Genomic DNA, 9,926 nt, shown 5'->3' on the forward strand with positions numbered 1-9,926 from the left:
CACCTAGGAAGAGACACGTTTTAACAGGATTTTGAAAGTCACTACCCCACCTGTCTAACTGGTATAAACAGGAATGCAATAAATTATAGCACTAAATAACGGAAACTTTGTTTACATATACCTACAAGTTGAAACCTGACCTAAAGACGGCCATGTTAACTGTCTATCAATAATTAGCAGTCAATTTCTCACATATACCAAACTTATTTACGAGTGGATAAAAAATCAAGACAACACATGTCTCGATCAATAATAATCTGGAATCAATAAAATTTAAGACAAAAACTGCTAACATATAGGTAAATATGTAAAATATTTGGGATGAAATCATCACCCATTATGTATATATACAATAGTTTAGGTATAATTCCTATCGTAAATACACATTATTGATTTCTTCAAAGGTTTGAAAGAGACAGCAACGTGCGAGTGCAAATCCTAACGTAACAGAGGTGGCTATATAAAAAACCCTATTGAATAAAAATAGTATAGGTATGATACCTAGTCGTAAGTACATATAGAGTAAGTAAGTATGTAATTGTATATAAATAAATGGGCGTTGCAAACAATACAGGTTTGAAAGAGACAGCATGCAAATCGTGGCACGTTAAGGGCCCATATAAAAAAAAATACCTAATGTTAAGTACATAAGGAGGAAGTAAATATGTAATTATATATAAACAGGCGTTGCAACCAATATTGTTCTCGCAACGTAACAGAGGTGGCTATATAAAAAAACCCAATTGAATAAAAATAGTATAGGTATGATACCTAGTCGTAAGTACATATAGAGTAAGTAAGTATGTAATTGTATATAAATAAATGGGCGTTGCAAACAATACAGGTTTGAAAGAGACAGCATGCAAATCGTGGCACGTTAAGGGCCCATATAAAAAAAAATACCTAATGTTAAGTACATAAGGAGGAAGTAAATATGTAATTATATATAAATAGGCGTTGCAACCAATATTGTTTTCTCAAAGAGCTGTACAGTTTGAAGGAGGCGACATGCAAAATCGTAACGTAATAGGTGTTCATATAAAAAAACCTATGTAATATAAATAGGTCAGGTAAAATACTTATTCCTAAGTAGATATGGAGTAAGTAAATATGTAATAATTATTAAATTAATTAATTGTTGCAAACACGTACAGAATAAATAAGATCGGAGTGAGACCGCAGGCAGTAACAATAGCATGTCGCCGAGTCGTGGTAACAATAGAGACAATAGAAAGGGCCGGCGAGGGTTTTATGGTAGAGTCGACGAGCGTGTATTGTTTATGTAGCGGAGTGCAGAAGTGATAGAAGGAGACTCCGGGCACTGTCGGGACCTATCGCAATCGATCCAAATGGGGCCCTATTTGTTTTTTTTTTTTTTTTTTTTTTTTTTTTTTTTTTTTTTTTTTTTTTTTTTTTTTTTTTAGGTCGGGAAGACTGGGATCAGGGGTGGGACACCTGGTGGGCGAGGGGCGGAGCTAAAGGGGGGGCGTGAAACCATGGGGCAGAACCGGCGCTTCTATACTACTGACATCCCAAGATTGTGTCGCTGCCAAAAAACGACGGCAGCATGAACAGCAAGGATACACCGACAACACGACAAGACTTGAGCCAAAACTAATATCTTACCAGATTCTAACATCCTACAATGACTTAAAACCTATAGAAGGCTCATTCAACTTCTTCTACGCCAACATAAGAAGTCTTGTAAGACATGGGAAGTTGGACGAATTAAAATGTCTCGTAAAATTATTAAGTATACAAGTCCACCTAATATTGCTTACTGAAACGTGGATAAAATCGGAGGAGGAAGCAACTTACCTAGATATTCCTAACTACCTACACTATTATAACTACAGAACTGACAAAAGAGGCGGCGGAGTATCTATCTATATACATAAAAATTTGCAACACAATCTGATTGGAGGGCAATATATAAATGGAAATAATTACTTATGGATACACACACATAAATTTAACCTAAATATTGGACTAGTTTATAAACCCGGCGATACCAATATTAATACATTCGTTGAAGATTTTGAGAGACAATTGCCACAAAGAAAACCAACTATTATCTTTGGTGATTTTAATATAAACTTATTAGAAGAAAATTTGGATTCTAAGATATATACTGGCATGCTTAAGGAAAACGGATACAAAGTTTTAAATCAATTAGACAAACAATACTCAACGCGATCGACTTCAACAACGAACAGCATCCTGGATCATATATTATCAAATTTAAACGGTAAAAATATTCATATAGCACTGGCTGACTCCGCAATATCGGATCATAAACAAATTATTCTTGAATTAAAAAATAGCAAGATAAATACCCATGTCAAGACACAGTACGAGGCGATCAATTACGAGTTACTACAGAAATTAGCTGGACAGGGCTTTGACAGGGCTTTAGAGTCTAATTTTGAAACATTACATGAGTCTATAAAAAACATGATAAAAAGTAGTACAATAACAAAAACGAAAATTATGAACGCTCCAAAGCAGGACTGGATAAATAAAAATATCATACAAAAAATCAATAGAAGAAATGAACTCTGGCAACAATTGAAAAATAACCCTGAAAGCGACGAGTTACTATCAAAATATAAAAAGGAAAGAAATGAGACTACAATATTAACCAAAAAGTGCAAGAATAAATATTACTATGACTCTTTCATAAAATGTAAGAACGATCCAAAACAAATGTGGCGACTGATATCAACTCTGTCTAATAACAAAAGAAAAGATGACAGCATTCCTTCAAAACTTACTACAACCACCGGAACTATCGACAACATAAAGGAAATTTGTGAGCACTTTAATACCTACTTTGCTACAATAGGTCCGCAGTTAGCTGACGAAATAAAATCACAAGATCTATATAAGGCAAGTGATAGTACATATAATACTAACATTGCTAACGGTAATACTGACAAAATGGCAGAGTTAATATCCTGCGATGAAGAAGAAGTATCGAAAATTGTTAAAGATTTGGACTCGAACTGTAGTGCTGGTATAGACAAAATCACAACAAAATCTATTCAATGTATAATACATAATATGGTTCCAAAGCTGACGAAATGCATTAATTACTGTTTAAAGAATGGCATTTTCCCAGACTCACTAAAGGTTGCTAAGGTTTCACCAATATTCAAATCAGGAAACAAAACGGAACCTGGGAATTATAGACCGGTCTCCGTATTACCCGTATTGTCAAAAATACTTGAGAAGATCATCTACCGTCGTTTGAATAGTTATCTAACACAAATTAATTTCTTTTTCGACAAACAATATGGGTTTCGTCCGGAATCTAGTACACTATCCTCCACGATCGATCTAGTTAATAATATCAAAACGAATATAGACAACAGGAAAATAGCCTTGGGAATCTTCATTGACCTTAAAAAGGCTTTTGATACTGTCAGCCACGAGCTCCTATTGGAAAAACTTAAAATCATAGGAATTACAGGCGTAGCATATGCAATGTTTGAATCATACTTAAAAAATCGCTCTCAAATTGTAAAAATAGGTAACGAACAAAGTTCTCCTCAAAAAATTACTTGCGGCGTCCCTCAAGGTTCTATCCTCGGGCCACTTCTGTTTTTAATATATGTCAATAGCATTAGTGAAATACCATTACGAGGAGAGCTTAGTCTGTATGCAGATGACACATGTGTGTTTTATTTTGGACATTCGATAGATGAAATAAAAACAATGGCACAAGATGATCTCAATAAACTATACAACTGGTACCAAAGTAACTTACTTACTATTAACATAGAAAAAACCAGCTACGTGATATTTAAAGCTAAAAACAAAAAAGTCAACGATGAAACACCATTGACGATAAATAAAATCAAAATAAAGAAATCATCAGAAGAGAAGTATTTAGGACTCATAATTGACAGCGAGCTAACGTGGAAACCTCATATTAATAAATTGAAAAATAAATTATCATCACTACGAGGCTGTCTCTTTAATACTGTGCACTGTTTTCCGCGCCCGGTACTATACACTATATACAACTCTCTAGTGAAGTCTCGCCTAAATTATCTAGTAGAGATATGGGGAAGTGCGAATAAGACTACGCTTAAAAGTCTACAGATAGCCCAAAATAAAATAGTAAAAACACTTTTTCGATATGACTTTCTTACACCAAGTGCTAAAATTTATTCGGAAACCAAAATAATGAATCTCAACCAGCTTTATTTTAATAATATATGCATACTTATAAGAAAAATAATAGATAAAAAAATTAAATCGCAAATAACTTTTAAAACAAAAACTGAGTTAGGTTTACGACCTTTACGTAACTCCAATAGTCTATGCCTCCAACCCACGCGCACTAAATTTGGACAAAAAAACATTGGATATGAAGGGGCACAGTTCTATAATAAAATACCCACACATATTAAGGAATGCAAAAACATAAATAAATTTAAGAAAAAATTAAAAGACTTTGTAATTAAAAACATTTGAATCCGGCCCTGGGAGTTTCAAGATGGACGGCTCAAGGAACAGTCAAGTAGTAAACAAAATCAGCACGCGTAATATTGTAGACCTTATTCCCATATTCTGAAAATACAATATATACTAACTGGTATATTTTGGGGTAACAATTTGTAGATCCTTCCCTACCCACTGTTCACTGATTTTGTTGTCTTTGATTTGAACTTACCTTATCTATACTTAGATAACTAATTATTGTTTTATTATTGTTTGTATAGGTAATAGGTAATTAAACAATCTGCAAGTATTATACTAAAGGGGTTTCTTACGCGTTGTGCGCGTAAGAAACTTTGTTTTGTTTAACAACCAAACATACGTTGTAGTTTTTATCTAGATTTAAGTTTTAGTTAAGTGCTTTGTAAGTGAGTACACACTCGCTATACTTACTTAAAAATTTATTTCTGTATTAGCTAAATTTCTCTGAAGTGAAATGTATAATTTCTTTGAAAAAATAAAGTTCTATAAACCTAAAGCATTGCTCCGAGCAATTATTAGGGTTGGCACAACTTGACGTCCTTATACTTGCAGTCTCCGTGCAGTAGTGCACGACCACAGATAAGATAATGACTTGAATTTTGACAACCCTAAATGGCCGAAAGGGATAGTGGCATACATTAGAAAGGGACAGCATAATTCGTCCCTTAATCGCTCTCCAACTTCGGTTTTGTAGGAAGTGTAATTTCTGTACGGTACCGTAAAATGGGGTGAGTCGGAACGAAATAGAAAGTTCAAACCTGGATAAAAGTTTATTTTTTTTATGTGGCACATTGATCTCGCGAGGTATATCTTATCACTAATATCTTGACGAGGAGATATAATTTGCAGGTTTTATTTGATTGATTTATGTATCTAATAAGTACAAAATTTCAAGCAGGTTAATAAACCAAGTACTACGTTGCACAGTGTGAGATTATGCCTTAGTTGCGGCCATGTGTTTTTATGATTTCATTTGATAAATATAATTAAATAATACAACTTTGGGGAAGAAACTATATTTTTATTTGGCTTAGTAATGAAGTTAATAATCTATGGAAACCATAAAACCTCGATATCTCATTTACAATTCCCTTGTTAGCTATGAGCTTAATGAATTATGTTAACATTTAAAGTTTACTAAGACCTGCTATTAAAATAAATAAATAAATTAGATTACTGGCCGCAAAAATTGCAACATAGTCAAATTCCGCATTTTAAAAAAATTCAGCCAACTACCAGTACCATTGTAATATATCTTTGTAATGCCAAGTCTTCTAAAAAAAAAAGAGATTACACTAGAGATACTTTCTTTTAAATAAAATAAAATTTATTGAAATCGGTTCACATGATAAAGAATTATCCCTGAAAACCAACATACAGATCGCGTAAATTAGTTAGCCAATTTGCCCATAGATGGCGCTGTACACAATTATGCTAATAGGATACATGGTAGTCTTTCGTAACTAAGTTACACGAGAAAGTTGAAAGTTTGTACGGAACCCTCGGTGCGCGATATAAACGAACTCACTTGACCGGTTTTTTTAATAATATTATATTTCCTAGTCAAATTAAGTGATATTTTTTCTTTGCGAAAACGAGTATGAAATTGTTACGATTTGTAACTCGAGGCCGATTTAGACGGAGACTATTTTGAGACTCCTAAATTACGGTGCCAGTGTCTACCATAACAGCACATCTTCAGACCGTAGACGTAGACTATTTTCAGCCCGAAACTACGCAACTTGCACATGTACTTTCAACTCGAGCAGCAGTCGTGAGGTTAATCAGTGTAATTAATGAAACCATGAGAATCTATTCATAATTTATTATGATAATAAAAGCGATAAGACCGCCTGTTGTTTACCTCTTCTTTATGTGTTGTATTATTTGTACTGTTTCTGTATTGAGGTGTGCAATAAAGAGTATTTGTATTGTATAATTATAACTCCTAATTTTTGGGCCGGTTGCACCAAGCAATCAAAAATTTTATAGTTTACTATTGGAGACAGCTGCAACCATCATAGTTATCAGGTCGTTAATTGTGCGTGGTGCAACCTTCCCAAATCATTTTCAATAACCCTGGTTCTTCTTCCTCCAGCCCAGAAGTTTTACCTGAAAACAAATTTGGACAAAAATCAGAAAAAGTACAAACAATATAATTACCGAGATTTATTGCAACTTTGTATAGTATGTATCTCGCCGGATTGAGGTTTATTGGAAATGTACTTAACAATAACCTCACCTAGACAAGAAGTTGCTCTCTCCAAATTCAAAGTTCTTGTAAACATGAGGAATAAACAAGCAATCTAATTTGAGTTTGGATGATTAAAATAGCGTAAAACAAATATATTTACCTGTGGAGATTGGAATGTGGGGGCAAAGTTGATTCGATTCTGATTTCATCCTGTAAGACAACGAAATAATACACTGTAGAGATTAGTTTGCTTTTGCACTTCACTATTTAAATATTGTTGAGAGGTCAGCCATCCAAGGAAGTTTTAAATGCGTGGTAATCAGGGTTGCGCATATCATAAAGCATTTTATCATCATTTAAACTACAGTAGAATTTAGGGTAATGGATACTACATTAGTTTATTTGGGGCAGTCATTCTATGTACTACTAAGGGGGTAAACCATAATACGTAATGCAAGTTACCTTTTTTCGACTTTGGCTTCTCAGCTGAGATTGTAATCTGAAATTAATATGAAACTAGTCAGTTGCCAAATTTTACATCAATTTAATATGCATCCAGTATTTTAATATACTTACATAATAGAAAACTTGGGAAATATTTCAACAAAAACAGATTTAGGCTTTTATGTTTATTAGGCCATTGGCTTTCCATGTGAAAATAAATATAGACAAATAGAAAGTCATTGACGAGTAGCATTTGATGTTTATCGCTTGCGATGGAGTTGCAGCGTGTTGCGACGCAGCCAGGCGGCGCGGCGGGAGCCTCCCTTAGTTTGCGAGTAGCGGTGACCCTTGCCCAGACCACGAGAACTGCGTCCGGCCGAGGTGAGACCACGCATCTCGCGATGCTTGTGGACAGCATTCACTATCCAGTTGATCTTGGGGTCTCTGCGGATGGCCTGTAAATATGGAACTGGTTTAGTAACTTGAATAAATGGCCATGCATCTGATTAAGGGGAGGTGATTTATCAGATAGAATGGTAGGTGACTATTCAGCAAAACCTTTCAGATTGGTGCATGACAAAGTTGTTCATCATAAGAATGCTAGTAACATTTGTGCCTTTCTAACTATACAGAGAACATGTAACAGACAAGCGTGTTTTCTTACCTTGTGGGAAGGGTCAACCAGGATGACCTCAAAGTATTTGTAGGAAGAGTCCTGAGCAACCCAGTAAGAGTTGAGGACGCGAAGACCTCCACAACGGCGACCAACACGCTCCTAAAAATACATAAATAAGTTCATTTAGACATGTGTTCAAATTAATACCAATCAAGTAGTGGAAATACAGTATTTTTTTACTAAGCTTGGAAAACTAAGATTTAATAGCACTAGTACTCAATACTTTGAATAACCCTACTAGAACTGTTTGGGCAAGACACTAATAGACTGAATCGGTTTTTAAAGAAATTCCTTTAGAGCAACTTACTTGACATGGTATACCACTCTCTTATATCCTGCATAAGGTTCTCTGACCATTGACCATGGTTATGCAGAAAGCAATCGACTTTTTACTTTTGTCAAAGTGAATTATTATTATTTGGTTTAAGACAGGCAGCTGATGCTGGTACGTCTAAATCAGAGTTCACTACACGATTTCACTGCTTAGATAGTCTGTCAAGACATCATAACTCAGTAAATTTGGTCGCTTTCTGCATTGATAAAACAAATTAATTCGTTTTCTGCGTGACTACGGTCTAGGTCCATTAAGTAATGTTACATTCCTGCAAAAACTAACCTCGGCAATGGACTGGAGGTTGCGCGTAGGCTTCAGCTGGTTAACTCCGTGGCTCTTGGGCTTGCCGTAGGTGGCGCCCTTGGCGACCGGGCGCTTGCGGCCTCCACGGCGCACGCGGATTCTGAAGATCACGTACCCTGCACGACGGTTTTTAGGTTAGGATAGGATACGATGGCAGAAATTTGAGGGCAATTTTAAATATCTAATGTGAATAACAAAACACGTTTTTTTTAACAATATCTATAGATAAGCTGTATAAACGTGGTTTAGGTTAGGAATGAAAAAACAGTTTATATGAGACAGAGTAAAAGAGATACATTACCTTGCTTGGCGCGGTATCCCAGCCTCCTCGCTTTGTCAGGCCTGGTGGGCCTGGGGGCGCGGTGCATGCGCGTCAACTGCCGGTATTGCCATACCCTTATGCGCAAGAGAAAACGCATAACATCGCTCAGCTTTTTGCGGTACAATTCCTGAATATATCTGTACGCGCCCATCTTGGGAAGCCTGTGGCAGACCTAGCAACAAAATCAATTATTTGATCAGAAGTCACATCATCGGTCTGGCCACAAATAGAGCGATCCATGACCGTTCCCCGTCACATAAAACATGTTCACGCTGTAATCAAAAACTAGATTTAAATCAGAGAATACACTTAAATACTTCAAAAGATCAATGCATAAAGACTATTTACAACTATGATTACTTAAAACGCTATTAAATCACTATGATTATTAAAGATTAAATTCAACATACGTCTCGCGTACTCCACAGGTAAACCGGAAAAGAATACTAATGGCATGACATGTAAATGACATTGACACCCAGTACAACAATATGGCGGCAGTGTATGCTGCCATGTGCATAAATAACTTTTTCCCCGTTTCAGCTAATTCAACTTATGCAACTGAATTTTTTTTTATCATGTGTTCAAAAGTAATCTTTAAAATTATCAAACTGTTTAAGCCCATAGATACGCTTTGTGAATATTTCCTATATTAATCTAGAGACTTGATTATATCCTGCGTTGTGTGTTCTTAATCAATTTATATCCCTCGTTTAAGGGTATAAGTATAAAACTGGCAACATTTTTACACTGCCAATACTACCAATCTACAGGAAATAAAAAGCGAGCTATTTAAGGCATTCTTTTAAACACGCAATTATCGTGTGGTTTTTTTGTCTGATTTGCTTTGGCTTTGAATAATTCAAGCTACATCAACCCTCAAATTTTAAGGGTTTTTAAAAGTTTACGAATAAAACAAAATCTATTCACGTAGAATTTAAGTTTTCTAACAGTACGAGTATTGTGTAGATTATATGTAAGGGGTACGCTTACCACAGCAAAAACATTTTGAGATCACTATAATGAATGAACAAATAAATAATGAATCGTCATTTTATGCCTCCAAGTTTAAATTAATTGATATTGCTAATTTGTAAGATACAAATAAATGAATTTTAAGAATTCATTTTTTTTTCTAATTTATATTATTTTTATAATATATAAT

General features: G+C 34.9%; 1 protein-coding gene and 1 long non-coding RNA gene across 2 annotated transcripts; both read right to left on the minus strand.

Annotated features, from left to right (window-relative positions):
* Positions 1-6,298: 6,298 nt before the first annotated feature.
* LOC133515911 (uncharacterized) lies at positions 6,299-7,138 on the minus strand. The gene is made up of 2 exons (XR_009799134.1): positions 6,843-7,138; positions 6,299-6,600 (listed from the first exon to the last, which is right to left on the minus strand). It is a non-coding gene; the product is annotated as an uncharacterized LOC133515911 (long non-coding RNA).
* A 158-nt stretch (positions 7,139-7,296) lies between these two features.
* Positions 7,297-9,283, minus strand: LOC133515910 (large ribosomal subunit protein eL15). The gene is made up of 5 exons (XM_061848557.1): positions 9,172-9,283; positions 8,741-8,933; positions 8,419-8,555; positions 7,791-7,901; positions 7,297-7,581 (listed from the first exon to the last, which is right to left on the minus strand). Exons 2-5 carry the CDS (start codon positions 8,910-8,912, stop codon positions 7,387-7,389), a joined length of 615 nt encoding a protein of 204 aa, XP_061704541.1. The 5' UTR covers positions 8,913-8,933; positions 9,172-9,283; the 3' UTR covers positions 7,297-7,386.
* Between the last annotated feature and the right edge of the window lie 643 nt (positions 9,284-9,926).

This window comes from Cydia pomonella, chromosome 3 (genome assembly GCF_033807575.1).
Source record: "Cydia pomonella isolate Wapato2018A chromosome 3, ilCydPomo1, whole genome shotgun sequence".
NCBI classification, from domain to species: Eukaryota; Metazoa; Arthropoda; class Insecta; order Lepidoptera; family Tortricidae; genus Cydia; species Cydia pomonella.